The 21,264-nt window shown below is 51.8% G+C and overlaps 6 protein-coding genes across 6 annotated transcripts; 1 reads left to right on the top strand and 5 right to left on the bottom strand.

Moving 5' to 3' along the window:
• Nucleotides 1–211: 211 nt before the first annotated feature.
• On the bottom strand, nucleotides 212–4,578 carry IAR55_005829 (uncharacterized protein; the record flags this gene model as incomplete). Its single annotated transcript, XM_066948919.1, has 6 exons — nucleotides 212–1,219; nucleotides 1,273–1,379; nucleotides 1,442–2,434; nucleotides 2,487–2,689; nucleotides 2,739–3,833; nucleotides 3,884–4,578. 6 exons carry the CDS (start codon nucleotides 4,576–4,578, stop codon nucleotides 212–214), a joined length of 4,101 nt encoding a protein of 1,366 aa, XP_066800692.1.
• A 266-nt stretch (nucleotides 4,579–4,844) lies between these two features.
• On the top strand, nucleotides 4,845–8,213 carry IAR55_005830 (uncharacterized protein; the record flags this gene model as incomplete). Its single annotated transcript, XM_066948920.1, has 12 exons — nucleotides 4,845–4,949; nucleotides 5,008–5,216; nucleotides 5,279–5,382; nucleotides 5,444–5,781; nucleotides 5,840–6,420; nucleotides 6,472–6,620; nucleotides 6,674–6,819; nucleotides 6,880–7,266; nucleotides 7,323–7,489; nucleotides 7,548–7,731; nucleotides 7,793–7,891; nucleotides 7,965–8,213. The coding sequence occupies 12 exons, from the start codon at nucleotides 4,845–4,847 to the stop codon at nucleotides 8,211–8,213; spliced, it is 2,718 nt and encodes a 905-aa protein (XP_066800693.1).
• A 363-nt stretch (nucleotides 8,214–8,576) lies between these two features.
• On the bottom strand, nucleotides 8,577–10,355 carry IAR55_005831 (uncharacterized protein; the record flags this gene model as incomplete). The annotated part of the gene is made up of 4 exons (XM_066948921.1): nucleotides 8,577–8,855; nucleotides 8,913–8,971; nucleotides 9,033–9,325; nucleotides 9,391–10,355. The coding sequence occupies 4 exons, from the start codon at nucleotides 10,353–10,355 to the stop codon at nucleotides 8,577–8,579; spliced, it is 1,596 nt and encodes a 531-aa protein (XP_066800694.1).
• Nucleotides 10,356–10,890: 535 nt separating this feature from the next.
• On the bottom strand, nucleotides 10,891–13,397 carry IAR55_005832 (dihydrolipoyl dehydrogenase; the record flags this gene model as incomplete). Its single annotated transcript, XM_066948922.1, has 11 exons — nucleotides 10,891–10,940; nucleotides 11,005–11,158; nucleotides 11,228–11,243; nucleotides 11,316–11,514; nucleotides 11,576–11,774; nucleotides 11,832–11,964; nucleotides 12,023–12,147; nucleotides 12,209–12,581; nucleotides 12,649–12,722; nucleotides 13,028–13,216; nucleotides 13,377–13,397. The coding sequence occupies 11 exons, from the start codon at nucleotides 13,395–13,397 to the stop codon at nucleotides 10,891–10,893; spliced, it is 1,533 nt and encodes a 510-aa protein (XP_066800695.1).
• Nucleotides 13,398–14,072: 675 nt separating this feature from the next.
• On the bottom strand, nucleotides 14,073–16,928 carry IAR55_005833 (uncharacterized protein; the record flags this gene model as incomplete). The annotated part of the gene is made up of 11 exons (XM_066948923.1): nucleotides 14,073–15,194; nucleotides 15,249–15,308; nucleotides 15,360–15,416; nucleotides 15,464–15,572; nucleotides 15,632–15,833; nucleotides 15,888–15,947; nucleotides 16,019–16,129; nucleotides 16,214–16,301; nucleotides 16,362–16,450; nucleotides 16,582–16,682; nucleotides 16,819–16,928. 11 exons carry the CDS (start codon nucleotides 16,926–16,928, stop codon nucleotides 14,073–14,075), a joined length of 2,109 nt encoding a protein of 702 aa, XP_066800696.1.
• Nucleotides 16,929–17,797: 869 nt separating this feature from the next.
• On the bottom strand, nucleotides 17,798–21,034 carry IAR55_005834 (uncharacterized protein; the record flags this gene model as incomplete). The annotated part of the gene is made up of 8 exons (XM_066948924.1): nucleotides 17,798–18,933; nucleotides 18,988–19,107; nucleotides 19,163–19,475; nucleotides 19,537–19,735; nucleotides 19,805–20,271; nucleotides 20,326–20,391; nucleotides 20,454–20,558; nucleotides 20,657–21,034. The coding sequence occupies 8 exons, from the start codon at nucleotides 21,032–21,034 to the stop codon at nucleotides 17,798–17,800; spliced, it is 2,784 nt and encodes a 927-aa protein (XP_066800697.1).
• Between the last annotated feature and the right edge of the window lie 230 nt (nucleotides 21,035–21,264).

Consider the following 21,264-nt stretch of genomic DNA (forward strand, 5'->3'; position numbering starts at 1 on the left):
TACAAAGGTAACAACTCAGAATGAAATGTATATGGTCATGTACAATTGCAAGGTGTGAGGTCAAACAGAGAAGGGTCGGGTGGATTGGGGATATCGAATGCTGTGGTATTTGGTCGGCTCTGCTTCTTTACTTCTTTCTATGCCGTCTGAACTCTTCTGCTATTTCCCCTCTCTCCCGCTCAATGGTCGGCTTGCTATCCACATCCTCCGATCATGAGAAGAAGTAAGCGGAATCTCTGACCTTGTCCACCTGGAAGATACCTCTGGGTGGACAAGGTGGTAGGACATCTGCGAATTTGACCCAGTTCTGTTTGCCGATCTTCTCCTTGGTCAATCCGTCCATCTTGCTACCTGTCGCATCGCCTTTCAGTTCGCCGATCTTCTCAATGGGGATCCCCATAGCGTCGGCTGCTTTCGCTTCAACTTCTTCGTTGGAAGATGAGATCATCTCAACCTCTGCTTCTAGGGTCGTCTGGTCACCGAAAGAAGCCTCGACGTCTGCATCCGAATTGGTCGTCTCAAGAGCGTCGTTATTGTCTTCCGCGGCAAGTTCGTCATCACCAAGCAAACCCGACATTGCTTTTCGACGAGTGGCCGCTGCGACCTTTCGCTTAGCAGCCGTCGAAGAGATGTTTTTGGCTGATTGAATGGGAATGCGGTGGTTGCCGTATCGCTCGATGAACTCCTCTCTCAACTCTCCAATCAAGTCTTGCGTGTGCAGGTGAATGAACGTGTCTCTGATCAACTCAGACATTGGTTCCACAGTCGACGCATGCGTCCAGTAAGAGTCGTGGACACTCGCAAAGGTGACGTTGTTCTGCCTGCACTTCAATGCCGTTAACAGCATGTGAGTCGCATCCAGGCTGTGAATGAAATTGGGTGGGAATGCGGTCGCCTGTTTTTGTGGGCTGACTTCGCTGGGCGCATTGGGATCGGAGATATACACCGTCTGCAATGCAGTCATGATTTGCTTCTTAGTCGCCTTTCTGTACGGTTGAACGACTGGAAGACCGAGAGGAGTGGTCCAGACAACCGATGTCATGAATTCGCGGCCATTCCGAGGTTTGACAGCGCCGTTTCTGAGAGTTGTTGTGAGATTGTAAGAGGCATCGTGAACTCTCTCAGGAGGGACTGAACGCGAAACAAGCTTGGCAGACGTTGTGAGCCAATCCATTATAGCTTTAGCTCCCGAGAAAAGATCGCCAATACAGTTGAGCACCTATATGGAACTGAGATAAGTAACGGCCCACAACTACGTGGTGCAACACTCACGGTCTTCGCGATATAGCCAGAAACGTAGAAGATATGCTCGTGGCCAATGTCACCTCGGGCGGTCAACTGCTTGGCGATCTGTTCTCTCGCACCCACGTACGTGACACCTATGAATGCCACGGACATCAGCTTCCCGCCTTCATGACATTCGAAAGATATTGATACCCACCATAAACGGTAGTCATGACTGTCTGCTTGACAATTTTCCTTCCAAGCGGGTTCTTGATCAACAGCGCGACTTCCAAGCCAGCTTTCTTGTCCTCCTCGATGACCCTGTTGACGATATCCACCACACCGGTATAAATGTCTGCTGGTCGATCACCCTTCTCCAGGTTGACAGCCTTCGCCCCGCGAACATCACCTCCCAAAGCGGCGTAATGTTGCATACCGTTGCACGTGCCGTCCTGGTGAACAGGCAGAGAGGATTCGTAAAGCGTAGGTTCGGGTGATCTAAGAGCAGCAGCAAGTTCGAAACAAGTGGCAAGACACTGCCAAGGATCTTCGGCCTTGAGCCACCATCGATTACCTTTCAAGGGATGATCGGCACTGTCGAATATATCGGCCTCGTGCTCCTGAGCGAATCTCGCTCGCTCCTCGAAACTGGCTTTGTCAAATCCATAGACATTCGCCAAATGAATCTGTAACCATTTCAGTCCAGAGCTACCTAACGCCTTCTTTGAGCCGAAAGTGAGGAGTCCTCTGCACAAATCATCGCCGACCGGGCTGAGATGCGGTGGGATGGGATAGGCTCGACCCCTGAAATCCATGTTGTGGGGCAAGAAAAAGGTGTCGTTGAGGTAAGACCTGGCGATCTCGATGTTATAGTTGAACTTGCATCGCTCTGCGTGGTCCTTTCTTTGTTGAGCAGTGGCGAGCTTGTATTTCTCAACGTAGAGAGCTCGCTTTTGAGGATCTTGGTCGCGGGGATCAGGCTTTTCCGGAATCTCGTAGTGTGAGTTCTCCTCGGAGGCAGGGATGTCTGCAATCGCTTCGCCGTTATTCCATGCCGTCAGAACGATGTCGAACACTTTTCGGTTGATGGCCCAAGGGGTAGAGGAGAGAACGTCGAGACCGTGGAAAACCGGTTCCAGGTGTCCTTCTTTTGACGCTTGGCGAAGATAGCTTTGCTGCTCGGCTGACTCCTTGTATCTCATAATGGGGACTTTGACGAGCCATCAGCTCGTGATTGTAACCTAAATATGCAGCGAACTCACCTGAATGAAGCAAGTAACCTCCGCTGTTATGAGAAGTCCATGGTCTGGGTTCGACAAGCATTGGCAGATGCTTAGGGTGTATCACAACACCGATATCGTCCTTGGCCAGTCGGGCTGCGACCACAGGATTGAGCTTGATCACTCCAAGCTTCTTTCCTCTGATGTACTCGTAGGCGTGTGTGAAAGCGGGTTGTTCCTCAGAGCTGGGTTATCAAGTAAGCTCTATGCTAAACCACGCCGGTCAAAACTCACATATCCTCTCCAGTCACTGGGTTTTTCGCTGTTCTTTGCACTTTTGCCACCTTCAGTAGGGCATCTACAAGCTCGGACCCAACACCGAGTTGAGCCATTTGCGACCAAGGAGGAGTCCAGATCTCGGTAAGGTCGTCTCGAGATTCAGCGGCCTGAGAATCAGTAACCGCTTGTTTGCCGCTCGATCCCGATGCCTTCTCTCCTATCTTCTTCCAGACTGAGCCGATCAGTTGTCTGCTTGGTTTTTGAGTTGCAGGGTCGATAGTCCGCAACCAATGGTGTGAGTCCACACCAGCAACGTTTTTGATGGTCTCCGCTCTGAATTCCGTCTCAACCGCCTTGCCCACAGCCAACATGCCCCGCAAAGCCTTCATACCGTCCACAATCCCACCCGACCCACTCATTCTCATTATCTCAAGGATGGCAATGAGAGCGAGCTTCTCTACTGGTAGAAGGTTCAGATACATCAATAAGACGCTTTTCTTCATCTTCGAGCTTGCCGAGTATTTTGGTGGAGCAGCATCGAGCTTTTCCTCGGGGATTTTGTCCTCCGCCGTTTGCATCTGCTGGATACGCTCTTGAAGTTCCTTGGTGAGAAGACCTAGCCAGCCGTGCATCCAGCCTTGTAGACGGCTTCTTTGCAGTGTCACCGCATCCTGAGAGTTCTGTAATCTCTTGGCAGATTCTTCAAGCTCAGCACGAGCGGCTTGCAAGGAAGCCTCCTCAAGCATACGTTGTCGATTTCGGGGGAGAGACGCGGACGAGATGGACGAGAGAGTCTGGCGCAAATTTGTGATCGCGAATCGAGCTTCCGGAGCTGGGGAGTCATTTTTCTTGGCCTTCTTAGCGGCTTCGAGAACGGGTGAGACCTCTTCTATCACTTCTTGTGCCAACAGCTCTCGCTTTTGCTTCTCTAAACCTTGGAACTCTCTAACAGCCTCCTCAAGCTGTGGCATTGAATGTTGTCGAGCAGCTTCGGTCACAGCCTCGCACGCAAGAGGTACGGCTGAAGGTTCCAGACCCTCGAGGAGGCAAGAGATGGGTAGTGATGGGTGAACGAGATAGGGCATGATTGGTGTCAGGGGCGATGAAGATCTGTAGTTTTGCCAGTTAGAATGGCCTCGTTTACCGCTACTGAAACTCACCCAATGATGCCATTGAACCAGCCTTGGTAAACCTTCAATCCACCCTTATCCAATCCTGCTGGCTCCTTGTTGCCCCAGACACCATTGGCGTTCTCCCACTGACTAACCAATCTCTCTGCCCTCTTCCGCCAATTCGCCCAATGTACCGTTCCATCCGTCTCTTTCCCTAAGCTTGCAACACCCTCGATGACCCTCGCCCACACTTCAGCGTCCGGCATTCGCTTTTGACCAGAAATTGAGTCTTCCAGCAACTGCTTGAAGATCTGATACGCTCTAGGCACATGTTCTGGACGACGGAGACAGATAGATATCATCGATACTGAGTCGATCACGCCTGTTGAGGGATACAGAGCTGCTTGAGGAGCATTTGGACCGGGGGTGATGTCGCTTGGTAATGGGGATGGAAGGTGGAGTAAGGGGTGAGATCGACCGGGAAATCGTGAAGTCTCGATTCGCATTCGTGGTTCGAGAGGATGAAGAGTGGGTTTGGGAGGTGCATGGCGATAGTATGATGGAGCGTGATCGGCGTCGACCTCTGCTAGCTGAGCTGCCGGCGGTTGCAGACGGGGAGGTGTAGGGGAGGTGAAAGATCGGGAAGATGATGGATAGGTCTGAGCGGTCAATCGGAGGAGCGATGAGGACGAAGATGAAGATGCGACCGTCCGAGATCGGGAAAGGGATCTTGCAGACAACATGATCATTGAGGTTTTATGCGATCGTCAGAGGTCGTTGAGGTCGTCGTTATGCAGTGTGTTTTAGTGGCAAGATCTAGCTGAGATGTCAAATAAAGAGCCGATCGTGCCCGACGCTGCTCTGTGTTCTAGCTGGGAATCGGTCCCTGTTGTTGATGACCGTTGCAGGTCCTTGTCCGAGTATCCGTTCAATGGGTGATGCTGTTGATGGCGGGATGACTATGCGTGTCACTCTTGAGGCTGTTGAAGGAGAAGGATGATGGATGAAAATGATGTATTTGGTCTCTCCATCTCAGAAAAATCCGCTCTCAAACGTAATATCACGTGACTTGAATCTGGACCTCGCTCCTTACTCCTCTCTGCCCGTCATCGCTGTCAGTAGTATCAACAGCATCGAGTACATTCATCACATCAAAAGAGACAGCTTTGTAGCGTCGTGTACCTACAGCAAGACCGCACAGCACAAGATATATCGTCGATGGAAGCGAGATGATGACTTCTTCCAGTGCGACCTATACCACTCTTGTCGGAGCTTCAACTTCGACAGATCTGTTGGCGGAACTCAAAGACCTCAAGAACTCTGTCATTGGAAACACATGGAAGAAGGTGGAAGTGGTCGAGGATGAACAGTTACTGTTGTTGTGAGTCTCTGATTCGGCACTGGCCTCTTGCTTCCGCTAACTTGTAGATGACGCGTGATCAGCTTGCTTTCACTCCTGAGGGTGCCTTCCCCCGGGGTTGAAGACAGTGATGTCTCCATGGAGTTGATGAGCGAGACAGCTGTCATCGTCGGCGCTCTGGCCAATAGTGAGCTCGATCTTGTCAGCTTCATCGTTTCGATTTAGCTGACAGCTATCTCTATTCCTAGTTGGTGACCTTACCCTACGTCCTTTGCTGGTTGCCAATACTCCATCGCATCTTCTCGGCCTCATCTCTGCTCTTACATTGTCCACATCCCTTTCTGACAGATACGTTCATCGATTACTACCACAACTACTACGAGCTCTTCGAAACCTCCTCGTGTCCACTGCTGACATGGTATGGGGCCATATGTGGGGTGTTGGAGCCGAAAGGAAAGTGGTAGGGACAGGTCTAGTTGGCATGGACATCATGAGTGAGGCAGATGCGCGGAAAGGGAAGGAAGTGCCAGGGAGAAACAAGGCTTGGAAGGTAGAAGCTATTCGTTCGCTGGGACTGGTTTTCGAAGTGAGCTTCCCACATCTTGCCTAATGGAATCTGAAAGCTGACATCAACGAAAACTCAGCCAACAAACCTTACCGCACTGTTGTCGATATTGCAGACTCATCCCGATACGAAAAATCTGTTACCGCTTTACCAGCTCTTCTCCCGCCTCGTTGCCTTACCCTCTCATCGTCAGGCTCTAGCGTCCTGGCGGCCCTCGAGTGACGAAACGCACAGGATCGATCGTCACGAAGCCGGACCTTCCGCTCTCAAGCTTTCAGATATACATCCTAGCGCTCCTTCGTCCATTCAACGTGGTACCGATATCCCTTTCATCATCTATCACCTCCTCTCCACAATCATATCGATCAACCCTGAAACTGGCTCTTCGTATGGTCCAGGCAATCAACGGCAGAGTCCCAAGCTTGTGGAAGCCGCTCTTGACCTGTTGGCAGCCTTGATAAAGGGACAACCTAGCGTTGCTGCGGCTGTGAGGTCCTGGTCTTCCCTCTCCAATTCAGCATGGGGAGAAGGAGGGATAGGAGATGACGTAGAATTCGGGGAAGGAGAAGGTGACGTGTTGATCACGAGAGAATTCATATCGAGACTGGTCAGCATGCTGTTACTTTGTCCTACTGGTGTGAGGATAGCCGCGGCCAGCTGGTAAGTGCTTCCACGCATGTGAATCAACATTCACTGAAAGCCTTCTCGTAGCCTTACAAACATCGTCAAAGCTCATAAGGGTTCACGGCCTTCTGATCGAATCCGCTCGGTGATTATCAACTTCCAGCTCATCGACGAAATCGGCCGGCTTCTCAAAACCGAAGGATGGGAGGAAAGAGTAAAACTCTGCTTCATACTTGGTAGGTCCGCAATCTGCGAGCATATCTCTCCTTCTCACAGATTTGAAACACAGCTGCCTTAGTGTCAGATGATGCTTCATTGCAAAAGATGGCTGCAGACAAGGGATGTCCAGCTCAATTGACCACCATCCTCTTGAGTATTGGCCAGGACGAAGGTAAAGGAGAATTAGGGAATGATCTCGCATCACGAAGTCGAGAAGTAAGTGCTTTGCAACTTATTTCAGGCTCGAAGTGACTCCTGCTGACACTGCTGTCAAAGGCTACTTTGCTAGCTCTTGCCTCGCTCGCAATGCAGTACGAACCCACACGGTCTGCCATTTCTGATTCGAACCCTCCTGTTCTCCCCCATATCCTTTCTGCGCTCTCACATCCTTCATACGGCGTGCGAGCTGCCGCTTGTCAACTTGCGCGAGCTTTGAGCCGAACTGTGGCGATCCTACGCACCAGTCTCGTGGATAGTGGAGTTGGTGAAGAGGTTATAAGAGTTTTGAAGCGGGAAGTTGATGGTCGAGCGAACAGGGATATCGAAGAAGGCAGAGGAGACGTGGATGGTGATGGAGAACTGGGAGAGAGGATCTGGACCGTCGAGGTGGCTGCTTCTGCGACGATTTGTAATTTGATTGCAGACTTCTCGCCTTTGAAGACGGTGAGATATTCCGCTTTTGCTCTCGGAGATCGAAGTTGACCAGAGTTCGTGGTCAGACTTTACTGCTAGAAGGCGGACTGGAACTTCTTTGCGAGCTTACCCGATCAACCCACGAGCCTTTGGCCCTGAATGCGCTTTGGGCATTGAAGAATCTGACCTTCCACGCAATGGAAAGCACGAAGCTGCAAGTAACGTTGACATTAGGTTGGGACAGATTAAGAGCGTATGTCCCCTTATTGATGGTGTGAAGAAGGTAAACTTATGCCATTACGATGTGACAGCTTGATGACCCTTTCGACACCGTTGACATTGCGAGTGCAAGCATTTGAAATCACCCAGAATCTGCTAGCCGAAGCTACCGCGCTTGAAATCTCACGAACAGTCGAAAATCTGGGTGAGAAGGAGTTACTGGATCTAGTGACGAATGCAGCGAAGGAGGGCGAGCAGGTCGAGCTGCGAATACCGGTGAGTGTAGGTGGTACAGATTACACACAGTCTCTGATACGGATGCTACTACTTCACATAGGCACTATACGTTCTGTCAAATCTTGCTTTGGGTAATGAGAGGTTGAGGGCTTGCATTGTGGGGAGAGTCGAGATCCTCGAGGTGTTATCGGGAGCTTTGGTGAGTGGTTACCATCTCTTTCGAGCCAGAAGGACAGCTATCGGAACTCATTTGCGTCCGCGTCCTGATGCAGAACTCGAAACTTGACCCGCTAAAAGTCCCATCCCTCCGAACTCTCCGTCACCTGATCGAATCAAATGCCAAGACTCACAAACCGAGACAAGGCATGGTCGACTTGTTCCAACCGTACCAGCTCAAACCCCGTTTGAAAGAATTGGCAGAAGCGAGTGCTAGTCTGGATGTATGTCAAGCTGCTGTGGGCCTGTTGAACGTCCTTGACAGAGGAAGGGACGGCGGAGGTGTCAGTTCGGGAGGAAGATAGTTGTAAGCAGCAAAAGCTCGGTCACGTTGTAATACACTTTCTCGAACACGATTGTCACGGACAAGGATCATATGAAGAAACCAGATGCATAGTTTAGTTGTTTGTGTCTGTAATTCTTCGCTTCATTGCTGTCGGAATTGTCATAAATACGAGCTACATGAACTATTGTTTGCGTGTATGTGTGTTGTTCTGCTAAAAGTGAGAATGAGGAATGAGTCGTGATCAGAATGAATCATGTGGAATTGAAGGACGTGTCAAAATCGTAAGGAACAGAAATATAGCTACAGACTTTCTTCTCCATAATCGGTATCTTCACCTTCTTTTTCGTCTTGTCACGGTGGAGCCGGATTCGGCTGGAGAAGCTCACTGACTGACAACTCGGAACCCCTGACCTCTGGCATCCGCCGCGGTCAAGCTGGCATCGCCGTTGACGTCCCCGGAAACGGGTACAAGCACAGCGTAAGCCTGAGGAGCAGGAGGTTGGGTAGGACTGGACATTGCCGAGGGGGAAGGCTTTGAGGTGGGAGGAGTGCCGCCGGCTTGAGTCGCACCGCCTGGTCGGAAGGGGTTGGTGCTGGCCGATGGGGACGAAGAACCCTTGATGAGAGGTCGGAAGACGTTCTCATGAATCTTCATGGCGCCCTGTGAAGATTGATATTAGCTCGCGGACCGGAAACGCAATGACGAGGGTAAACATACCTGGGTCTTGGGGTGGAGGAGGTAGGCAAGGAAGAGAAGCTTGACAGTGTAGTATTGAGCTGTAATGACAGACGTTATCCATCAGCTTGACATGCGCAGTGGTGTGATGGCGAGACTCACGGATCCTCTTCTCCAAGAATCCAGCCATGAGACTCTCCAAGGTCTGGAGAGCACCGAGGATGACGAAGAAGGACAAGAGACCTTTGACCTGGGGGTCTTCAGCCGTAGTACTGGGAGCAGCGGTGTTGGAAGCAGTGGTGTAAGACGCGTTGCTGGGAGCACCAGTGGCAGGAGGAGTGGGGCTGGAAGAATCGAGGACTTGGGCCGCGAAGTAGGCAGCAGGGAGAATGGTTAGCAGCTGGGTGGTGGGGAGAGCAAGACCAAAGAGGTTTAGAGGGATAAGGAGGAGATACCTGGAAATGTCAAACGTTATGTCGTCAGTTACGACGAGGCTGTGTGGGGAAGCAAATGCACGCACAACAAGGCACCTCCAGCAACCAAGACGACTCTGTCGATGTTGGTTCTCGCCTCGACATCCCTGACAACTTGGCTCCTTCCGAGGTACTCTCGGAAATGAGCAACGTTCTTGTTTGCTACGCCCTTTGCGTTCTGGACAGCAGGGTGTTGACTCGCTTTGTCGAGTTCGACCGATAGTCTTCGGACTCTGTGTCGAATCCCGGAGGCGGCCGCGTCGGCAGTCTGACTGGCCTTCACCTGAGCGTTCTTGGCGACTTCAGAAGCTCGATTAGAAGCATCTCTGGTGACTTGACTTGCTTTGTTTCCGGCGGCGTTGAGGTTCTCTCCAGCTCGGTTGGTGGCGTCCTTGGCACCGTCCACAGCAGTGTTGGCAGCCTGGTTGACTTGGTCGGCAGCGTAACTTGCATTCTCCTTGGTACAGTCAACGGCGTAGTTTGCGTTCTCCCTGGTTCGGTCAGCAGCATAGTTGGCGTTATCCTTGACGTCGTTGGCGGTCTCCCTCGTTCGGTCCACTGCGGTGTTCGCAGTCTCGCTGGCACGGTTGGCGGCATAGTTCACGTCGTCGCCCACTCTATCAGCAGCGTAGTTGGCGTTGTCCCGAGTGCGGTCCGCGGCGTAGCTCGCGTTGTCGCTGACTCGATCAGCGACATAGTCGGCATGGCCTCGAGTACGGTCCGAAGCATAGCCGGCATTGTCGGATGCTCGCTCGGCAGAGTAAGTCGCCTTGTCGTTCAAGTGTCGAGTTTGAGCATTGGCAGCTTCGATGGCACGCTCAGCCGCGGCCTGAGCTTGCTCGGCTCCAGAAGCGTAGTCCGCTTGACCGCCAACACCTCCAAGAGTGTACTGGGAGGGGTGATGATCGGTGGAAGTGGTGGTGAAGTCACTTGGGATGGTCGTGTGACGGTTGGTCGTCGTGGTGATGGGAGGAATGTCGGAAGAGGAGTAGGCTGAAGTGGTGGGATCCATGATGAGAGAGGTTTTGTTTCTGGTCGATGATGCGTTCGAGTCGATGAGCTGTACGTTGAGCAGAGAAGAAGAAGAACGAGAAGCGAGGGATGTGAGAGAAGAAGATTCTTTATACGATACACAGGTTGTCGCTGCTACTTTTACCTTCGGTGTATGACGAGTTCACTGACTTTTGCTTGTTCGCTATGACGATTCCGTAATGACATCATGCATACACGCACTCACTCTGCTTTTCACCGTCCTCGTTTCGTGGCATCGTGGCAGGCCAACCCATCACCGTCATCACTCGTCACTGATCTTGTTCGTTGTATATCCGTCCACTGGTCTCCCATGTCCCATGCATGGGAACAGGTTCTCATAAGCCCAGGGGGTCCTGTAACAGGCAGCAGAGGATCCCGATGCTTGGACAATATGAATTAATATCTGGAAAACCTGCATGTGGCGCATGAAGATATTGAAAATGACATCTCCTTCTGCGTCTCCTCCCCATCCTGTCGTGCCTTCATCCCCCAATGCAACCCACTCCATTTTGCGTTTAGAAGTTGATGGCTTTGTCATAAGAGGCCAAAGCAGCCTCCTTGAATGCTGTAAAGTGAAATCAAAGCGGATCAGTCACATTTCTGCCGCAAAACCCCGTTTTCCGACTCACCCTCTGACAATGTCGGGTGCGCATGACATGTTCGAGCGATATCTTCAGCAGAAGCCTTGTATTCGATCGCTAGGACCGCGCTGGCGATCATCTCACCAGCGTTGGGTCCCACGATATGGCAGCCCAGGACCTGATCCGTGTCCTTCTCGACGATCTAAGAACGATAAGGAAGAAGGGGAAGGTGGTCAGCCCCGGAAAAGAAAGACAAGAAGGATTGACATACGAATTTGACGAAACCCCTAAACGAATCACGATAGTTGATTAGCTCTGCTCTGGTTGAGGAGGACGACCGGACAATCTGAATGACTCACTCAGTATCGGCATTGGTCTTAGCTCGAGAGTTGGCGGCGAAGGGGTACTTTCCGATCTTGTACGCGACACCGGCATCCTTGAGCTCCTGCTCGTTCTTACCGACCCAAGCGACCTCGGGGTGAGTGTAGACGACTGAAGGTATAGCATCGTAGTTGACGTGTCCGTGCCCAGACTTGATCATCTCAACAGCGGCGATACCTATAGTCGGTATTGATTAGTGTTAAACACGTTCGTGGCAAGATAGACATTTGCCACTCACCCTCCTCCTCTGCCTTGTGGGCAAGCATGGGACCGAAAGTGACATCACCGATACACTTGACGCCCTTGGCGCTGGTGTTGAACTGATCGTCGATGATGATTCGTCCTCGCTTGTCGGTCTCGACACCAATAGCCTCAAGGTTGAGACCCTTGGTGACGGGTCGTCGACCAATGGCAACGAGAACGACGTCGGCCTCGAGCTGGAGGGTTCTCTGTCAGACCCCTACGCATTGTCCTAATGAGATATGATCACTCACAGTCTCCTCCTTGCCACCCTTGGCAGCGTCGACCTTGAGAGAAACCTTGTCGCCAGTCCTCTCACCGCTAACAACCTTGGTGTTGAGCTTGAACTTGAAGCCCTGCTTTTGCAAGATCTTCTGGAAGTTTTTGCTGAGGAAGTGGGTTATATCAGCATAGCCACGTCATGCAAGGTGAGCTTCGCACTCACGCAACCTCAGCATCCATACCAGCACCGATAGCACCGAGGTATTCGACAACGGTGACCTCTGCTCCCAATCTAGACCAGACGGAACCAAGCTCAAGACCAATAACACCACCACCAATGACAATCATCTGCGATGAAAAAAATTGAGCGTCGCCTTTTCACGATATATATCGACCGATCCGAACATACCTTCTTAGGCACCTCCTTCAAGTCCAGAGCTCCTGTAGAGCTGACGATTCTCTCCTCGTCGATCTCCAATCCAGGGAAAGGCGTAACCTCAGATCCAGTCGCGATGATAACGTTCTTCGCCTCAACTTGAGTCTCACCGCCCTCCAACAAGTTCACGTTGATCTTGGTAGGCGAAGCGAACGACGCTTCACCCTTGATGTAGTCGACGCCATTCTTCTTGAAGAGGTAGGTCTCGATACCGCCAGTAAGAGCCTTGACAGCGGAGTGTTTCGCGGCAAGCATGTTGGGGAGATTGAGCTTGATGTCGCCGACGTCGATACCTCGGTTCTTGAGATCGTGTTGTGTTTGGTGGAAGATGTGAGAGTTGTTGAGCCTACAAAGTGATGGATTATGATCAGCTTTGTCAGCAGGAACCAAATCGGTCTTGAGAGCCCACTCACATCGCCTTGGAGGGGATACATCCGACATTCAGACATGTACCACCGAGAGCGCCCCGCTTCTCGATACATACAGTCTATTGCCGCCGATCGGAGGTTTGTCAGCGCAATTTCTTCTGCGAGCTCAGTTCCCCCCTCGTCCTCGCCAGTCCCACATCCCACTCCCGAGCCGTCCCAAATATAGCAAAGCTCGACCATTCCCAAGACACAGAGCCTGAGAGCGCAATGGTAGCGGTATTGATTTTGCCACACCTCGTGGACAACCATCTCCCCAGTGATCGGACCCATTGCCACTTGCCACTTCTCGTCTCCTCCTCCAAAGCGATCATCTCTCCAGCTTTGGGACCAGCTACATCTGACTAATGGCGGCACTGGCACTCACCTTCAAACCCAACTGAGCAGCTTTGATAGCTGCGACGTAGCCACCTGGTCCACCACCGATGACGACCAAGTCGTACGGCTCGGATTGAGACGCGAGACCTCGTGATTGGATGAAGGTGATTCGGGGGAGTGTGGACGTTCGTGAGAAGGAAGAGGAAGGGTTGGATAATGGTCGCAAGAGGTTTTTGGCCTATATCACAAACAAAAGAATCATCCATGCATTGATCAGTCTCGGTTACCAAGGTGAGAGCGGACCAGCGGCAAATGTTGATCTCGATGTCGATGAGCGAGCCGGAGTGGAAAAGATTGAAAGAGACAGAAGAGCTGGAAAAGCACAGCATGACACTCACGAAAGGTTGTCTGGACAGCATGATGACGAATCTGTTCGAGCTGTTATGAGTCTACAAGGAAGATGCGGGGGAGATGATCGAGCTGAACAAAAGCATACAAGTATCCAGAGGTGATAATGATGACTTGCTCGCAACTGCTTGATGCCATCCATTCCCTCGGAACACGGAAACGATCGTTGGCGCCGATAAATCCGTCCAAATCAAAGTGGCACCGCCCGCCGTCCACCCATTGTCCCCACCAAAACCATATGGATGGATCCATTTCCAATGGCAACACGACCAAAAAAGACTGAACCAGAGACATCGGTGAATCGATGCATGTTCAGCTCATGCAGCAGTCATCGGCAGCACAGTGTGTCATGCAAGCATGGCAGCGACAGCAGTGGTACGAACTCGCTTCACGATTGCTCGATCACACGCGCAAGACCAGCTCTTTGATGCATGATATGAGGATGAAGATGGAACGATGTGGTAGTTTGTATCGGAATTTGAGTACTATACCTGGATGCGAAGACCAGATCGAAGACGACTCGCTACAATGACAGAACACCTTGGGCTGAATCACGAATCAAAACGGCTCCATTCTCTTCTCCTGCTCTGCCTCAGAGGACCCTTTACACCACTATTACTCCTCACTCCGTCGCATCCGTTGCCAGGCAATGATGATTCCGTATCACATGGCGACCTTCGACTACCTCATAAAGCCCCAGGATCGGGATGTTCCGTCTGTTTTCCCTTGGTGTTCGGTCCGTCCCCTCCTAGATTCTTTGTCGCTGGTGGAGGTCTCATTCCCATCCCGAGCTGACCAAAACTTGAGGCCAGGTTGTCCACAGCACCACCTGGAAGCGCAACGTGTTCGTGTGGAGGCGACAGTAGAGTGCTTGGACTGATGAAATTCGCAGGAGACTCTCTGGCCGCGGTAGCACCCACGTTGGTCACCACTCGTGCAGGGGGTTTGGCTGTAGCAGTCTTCGGTGGCTGAGGTGCAGGAGGAGGGATAGGTGCCGCATCGAATGGAGCAAAAGCTGGTAATGGTGAAAGCGGCTCGTGATTTTGTCTCGAGGATCGCCCTGCGCCAAGGCCGTTCGCACTTGAGCCGGAGACTGACCTGCCTCCCGTTATACCAGCAGAACTTTGACTTCTGAGATTCGATGGCCCGGACACCCGGTCCATGGGCATTCCAGCACTCGAATGTAACCTGGGGTCATATCCGGACCAGGTTTGTTGCTGTCCTTGAAGACCCTTTCCGCCAAGTTCGAGTTGAGCGTAAAGACGATGAGGGCTCAGCGGGGCCGAAACGGTCCCAGAGCCAGGACCAGCTCCACCTTCAAAGGCCGAAGCGGAACGACGAGAGGTTGGCACACCCCGATACGCACCCCCAGGAGCGTCAAGACCTCTTGCGACCGTGTCTCTCCCTCTGGTCCCGCGATCGTTCAGTCCAAAGTCGTCGAATCCTAACCCCAGACTGCCGACGCCACCGAGATTCGCGCCTTGACTCTGAAGCCATAAGTCTTGTGCCGAATACTCTGGCACGTCATCATCGCCTTGTCGACCTTTGCGTCCGTGGGGAGTGTCATGCATTGTGCCAGGGGCGAGACGGTCGAACGGCGCTTGAGAGTGACTTCGCCAGCCGTTGTTGACGTGAGGATTGTTGAAAGCTCCCCGAGTGGCAGACAGCGCACGGGGAGCGGGTGAAGCAGATCGGGGAGCCCGTTGAAGCTCGTCGTCACGTTCGCGACACAACTCGGCGAGGGCAAGCACAGCACGATCGGGTCTTTGGGTAAGGATCCGTGTAGCTCGCATAAATTCTCCTCGGATCTTATAGGCAACATCAGTGTTCCGCCATATGCACATGCCTAGGGAAAGACATACGGTATACAGGCCATCCTTAGTAACGGTCCTAGCGACATTGTATGTTATTTCGAATGGATCCTGAAACTATTGTCAGTTTTGGGCGTCTCCATCCACAAGCGCGGGGCTCACCTCGATACATAATCTGTTTCGATCTCTTGCCATCTCGTTCAGACCACCGACGTCGATCTGGACCTCCTGTCAGCTCTGTGAGCCTCGAGTAGCAAGACACTTACATCGTTCACCCAACCCTTACTTTCCTTCGTCAACTGTCCAGCTCTCAGTGACAGTACCGAGTTGTTGAATTGGAAATCATGCGAAAAAAATCGGAAGAAATCGATGAGTCTGTGCGATTGCGATCAGCAACCTATCTGTATCCCAAGCAAGTGAGACTTTATACTGACAATTCCCCAACACTTTCAAAGTTGACCGAGGACCACTCTCTTCTCAATGTCTCGACATCGTCGAAGAAATACACATTTCTTCCTTCAAGCATGACCTCTTCCTCTTCCATAGGTCGCATCGGCATGATACGTTGCAAGTTTGGCAGCACCGGTGATTGTTTCACATGTACGAGGAAGTAGAGAACCATGAGGGTGAAACCGTCTGCAGAATGATTGTCAGAGCCTGCTATTGGCTTGACATGTATCGGACACTCACATGAGGAGAGGGTGCCTCGATATGGGGAGTTGATTCTCCGTCGCTTAGACCATACCTTGACTGTTGCACAAGAAGAGCGGGAATCAGCCGCATGCAAATAGGGTCGGTGACCTCGTCGGAAAACCACTCACGGAACAAGACCAACGTCCTCACCCTAGCTGGGTCAATTGTCGCGTAGGTCAAGAGCAACCTCGTGTTCTCGATCGCCAACCGATTTTCGATCCCAATGTCGCATGCAATACCTGTAGAGTTATCATGTCAGCATTGTGGGTATAGGGATCCTTATGACGGGACACTAGGATCCAAGGACAGCGTTTGCTACGCACCGAATGGGAGGGCTGGTGAAGGTGCCAACTCAAGTTTCAAAATTGGGATTCTTGCCCTTGGGAGAGGTTTGACGCTGAAATTTGTTTCCTGATCATCACTCAAGTAAGCCATCTGCCCTGTCGATTGAGCGCAACGCAGGAAATATACCCGCTCAAGCAGTGCAGCCATGCTTTCCACGAAATTCCCTGGATCGACGCTCGCATGAGGATCATCGATGAGGACGACAAGGTCCATATCTAGGAGAGAGCGAGAGTTTGTCAGCATTGCTAGAGACGGAGGTGAGACGAGGTCGAGCTGCTCCTGGCTTCTCCTTGCTTAGAGGAGAGGAGAGAATCCGAGAAATTCGCATCGAGTTAAGTAGACTTACCGGAATTTCTCAGTCCAAAGGAATTGCAACTACTACCAAAACTCAGCAACCTAGCTGACGGTTCTAGCGTCTTGATGAGTTTCTCGATGAGCCCTCGAACTCTGCAAAGTCACAAAGACGAGAACCGTCAGCGCTGATCCCTCGGATCGGCAAAATTAAGGCAGCTCTCTGGTAGGCGGAGATGACTTCGGTACGATTTGGAATTGGTCTCGTGAGGGGTAGAAGTGGAGAACTCACTCCTCTTTGACATTCAATTCCTCGCTCGTCGGTAACAAAGGCAGCACGAAACTGAACAACGAGGTTGACAAGTCGTTCAGAAAGCGTCGATGTAGTACTCCAGGATGCATCTTGCTCGGATTCTGACCTTGGGTGAGAGTGAGAGGATGAGGGAGGGCGAGTGGGTGAGGGTTGGGGTTGGGGTTTGAGTCGTTAATCTTGGCTAGCGTATGAAGGGGATTGGGGTACCGATGTGGTCCGTAGTAGTGTTGTAGTGTGTCTGCGTTGTGCCGCTGTTTCTATTTGGAGAGATCGTGAGGATCAAAATGCCAGTCAATAGGGAGTTACATTCAGTGACAGAACTTGACTAATCTTGGCGCGGATTGATGTGGAAGAATCACATAAAAAATCTACAGTAGATCGTGGACATCGCGAAATGACTCACAATGCTATGCAAAGCTGATTGAGAGTGTTGCTTGACTATGCAGATGCTGACGTGTCGGAGCCGTGGGTGTATTGCGAGATAGTCGTAATTTCGTCACGAATCGAGAGTGATGAAAATGTGTGTTGGGTCTTGATGAAGAAGGGGAAGAAGGTATCACGACCAAGAGCTAGGTAGAGCTGGTGTGGAGCTGAACAAGGGTGACGGCTCGTTCTTGATGGAGCGATGACTGGGTGTATGCTGTGGAATGAATGAATGAATATCACGAAGATCAGATTCCAACTCGCTTCTCAAAGAACGAACGCTGACACGAAATCTGATTTTGTTGCAGGAGGAGACGGTCATGGCTCAACTCTATTATTTCACTCGGACCACGTGACTTTTGGATTGACCAGCTTTCACCACCAAACTGCGACTTGCATTGGAGCAAGAAGAAAAACGCACATCTTTCCCTTTGCATCTAAGAAAGATCCCTCGATACCAGATCAGATCCTATCAAGTATGTCTACACTATGCACGCGCGTATGACCAAGTCAATCGCTCCATCTTCCGCGCTCCTTACCTGACGACAGCTCTGTCACTCCCGGCTAACAAACTCTCGAACAAGCCCATCGCTGAATTCTCATTCCTCAACTGGATCATATAGATGATCCCTGTCCTCTTTCCTCTGTCCGAGATTTCCACAGCCACACCAGTCTTCGCGACTCTCTCCACTCCATCTGTAAGAACGATAGTCGATATCAACATGTTCTTGCTCGACGAGTCGCTTTCTACAACAAGTTGTTTCACATTCCCTTGTTGCTGTGCGTAGAGCTTCAATTTGCCCGATCCCAGGGATTTCCATTGCTGGTGCGACTGTTTCAAGAACACCTTGCACTTCATCTGAGCCGATATAATGGCAGGCCCGGTGAGTGTCGCTGCCTCCTCCTCTACTGGGGACATTGGGGGTGAATTATCGTCATCTTCTGGATTGCCGCCTGCCGCAAGTGGTGAAGCTCGACCGGGAAAGGAGGAAAATCTAGCGGACGGAGGATCGATGGGCCGCAATGGTTCAAGCGACCTAGAGCGCGAGACGAGGCTGGATTGTGACGAAAAGGGAGACGGGTGCCCTTGATCGGAGAGGTGAGACCCAGCTCCGCGCATCTGGGGCACAGGCGGCATGTCATAATCGTTGGGTCGCGGAGCCGATTGCACCGAACGTCCAGAAGGCGATCGAGGCAGCTGCGCCCCGGGTATGGAGGGTTCCGGGAAGTTCAGATTGAGCTTCGGAGGGGGTTGTGGACCTCCCTGAGAATCAGATGGGAGCGGCGGTGGGCCCATATTGCCTGAAGGGGCTCTCGTCCGCAAACTCGCACCTCGTGGCGGAAGTGCGGCTATAGGTGCAGGTTGCTGGGCTTGCTGTTGCTGCGGTCCTGGTGGCGAAGGTCCTCTAGGCCATGCAATGGCTTCTCCCGGTTCGAGAGAGATTTTGCTCATCTGAGAGACCAGCGCGTTGCCGCCCAAGGGCATAGGAGGCATCTCCGGCATGTCACTCGGCCGGGGACTCGTTGCAGGAGAGGAACCAGCTGAGAACGGACTAGGGTAGCGTAAGGGGGGGAATTGACCGTCCATGGAACGACCGTCTGACATGGCACTAGGCGATCGTGCGTCGATCGGAGAGGGTGCAGTAGATTGTGCGAGGCCTGGCCGACCGACTGACAGGAATGTCATCAGCACAATGTCTCTGTCACGTTCAAACACAAACTCACCTAATGAAGCAAAATCGATACAGTCGATCAGGTCCTTCATGATCTGGTCCCTCGCTAGCTCGGACTCCGCATGTACGACAAATGTTTCTTTTCGCATTATCATGACGGTCAGGATGTTGGCTATGACCATATTCATCAGCAATGGTTTGGACCCTACATGACCAAGGTAACTCACCTTGCTGCCCCTCAGCTACCATCAGGTGCTTGCCCGCCAATGGAGGATAGCTCAGCCACATTTCGGGCATCGGACCTCCGTGTCCTACCCTTTCCGGTTGCTCGCGAGCCACCTGCTGGGCCTTGGCTGCTTTATCACTAACTTCCATCCATTCGGCAATCAGAAACAGATCCGAGAGGATGAATATGTGCGCTCGCTGATGTATGACTTGCTTCCCGGTGGAGTTGGGAATGAAATGAATGGTAACGTCGTGGGAAGATCTCAGGGCCCGAACAAACGGAAGATTGGGGGGGTTCATTTGCAATTTGCATTTCTGTTTCCAGATTTCAGTCAGCACGAGTCTTCAGAACAGCTTCAAGTCTAATTGGACATACTTTGAGCTGCATGGTGAATAGGTCGATTGTACGTTCCGGATCAATCCTTAGTTCAAGGTCGGAGATGGGCGCCATCGGGCTGATCGGCGACTGGCCCCCAGTAGTGACCGGTACGTTGATGGTTGGTGTGGGTCTCCTCTGCGGTGATTGGGTTATGCTCGTGGCTACCGATCCGCCAGAGTTTCGATCTTCAATCCGACTGCTGAAAGGTGAGAAACTAGGCTTAGTTAGAGAGACAAGTTGTTATCTGCAGACTTTCGAAACTCACTTCGTATGGCTGTCCAGGGAGCTATCCAGCGCTGAGCTGGTCCGACTGATTCGTTCCCTCTCTTTCTCCCTCTCAGCCCAGCTCTGTTCTCTCGATCGTTGGCCAGAACTCCCAGATTCCTGACCATCTTCTTCACTGACGTCCATTTCCAACCTCGATTCCACCTCGTTCACAAGCCCATCCAGTCGCTCATTGGCCACCACCAACAGCCGATGATCGCTCCGACCTTCCTTGGTACTCCGCAACAGCCTAGCGTAGAGTTTTCGATAGTATCGTAATCGAGTGTATGGAAGGATGAAAAGCGCGTCAAGCGTCCAGTGCGTGAGGGGCGGTGAAGGAGCAGAAGAAACGGAAATGTCGCTCAGGATACCCGGAAGTAAAGCATTGCGAGTAACTGGAGTGTAAGAATCGAAGCCGGTCAGGAAATTGGTTGAGTACTTGTGGTAAGCAGGCTCCAGGTCGTCAATCTAAGAGCGAGTCAGCGAGCTGGTACGTATGCGGTATGTCTGATATGGACTGACCCATCGCATGAGCAAATCTCCTAACGCTTTAGGGCTCGAGGGATTGGGACCAATCTCTTTCAATTTCTGATCACCAGCAGTTCAGCAAAACAAAATCAGGCTGGGTATAGACAGATTAAAAAACATACTTGTCCGAATCCCCTGTTCGCTCTGTATACTGCCTCCACACATCTGAACATGGTGTCCAATCTAGGTGGTGGAAAGTCCTTCCTCGACCATGCCGCTGCAACTCGCTACGTGGTGAATAGGATGGTCAGCAGGTTGGCCTGAACGGCATGTAGTATGAATGTGCTGTATGGATGGAAGGAGTGAAGGAACAGAATATATTTACTCTGATGACCAGACCGAGCTGTTCGACGTAGGTCTTCTCGCTGTCGATGAGATCCACCAATGGATTTCTTTTCGATCCTTCCCCTCCTGCTCTGTCGTCCGAGGCAGGACCCGAGCCTGAGCCGGAAGCAGAACTAGGTCTGCTCGGATCCGGCATCTGTATCGATCCTAGTCCCGGTGCACCAAAGTCAAGCCTTCCTTCGGCGCCGCCGTTCGAAGGCCATGTTTCCTGCTCGGTATTGGGCGAGTAGGACGGAGAGGGTGTGTCGGAGAGAGGGAACGAGGGATGTTGATGGAGAGTGGAATCCGAACGATAATATGGTCTTGAGGGGCCGGCAGCCGAAGCAACGCCCAGTGGCGGCTGATAAGGTGCTGCCATGGTTGTGCAAAATCGTGAAAAAGGGGGTATCAATTTCGTGTGACCATCAAGAAATTACAGTCGTAAGAAGTGCTGGATTTCGATCCTGTGATTGGGACGGATAAGGAACAGATGTGGGAGTGGATAGAGGAGGGTTGAGGCTGGTTGATTGGGCGGGTGTCGACTGGGCGAGGTGGAAACTTGATTTTTCGATATATCGTGGAGTGGGTAATCTGATTCCTCCTCCTTTT

Source organism: Kwoniella newhampshirensis, chromosome 12, assembly GCF_039105145.1.
Source record: "Kwoniella newhampshirensis strain CBS 13917 chromosome 12, whole genome shotgun sequence".
NCBI lineage: Eukaryota > Fungi > Basidiomycota > Tremellomycetes > Tremellales > Cryptococcaceae > Kwoniella > Kwoniella newhampshirensis.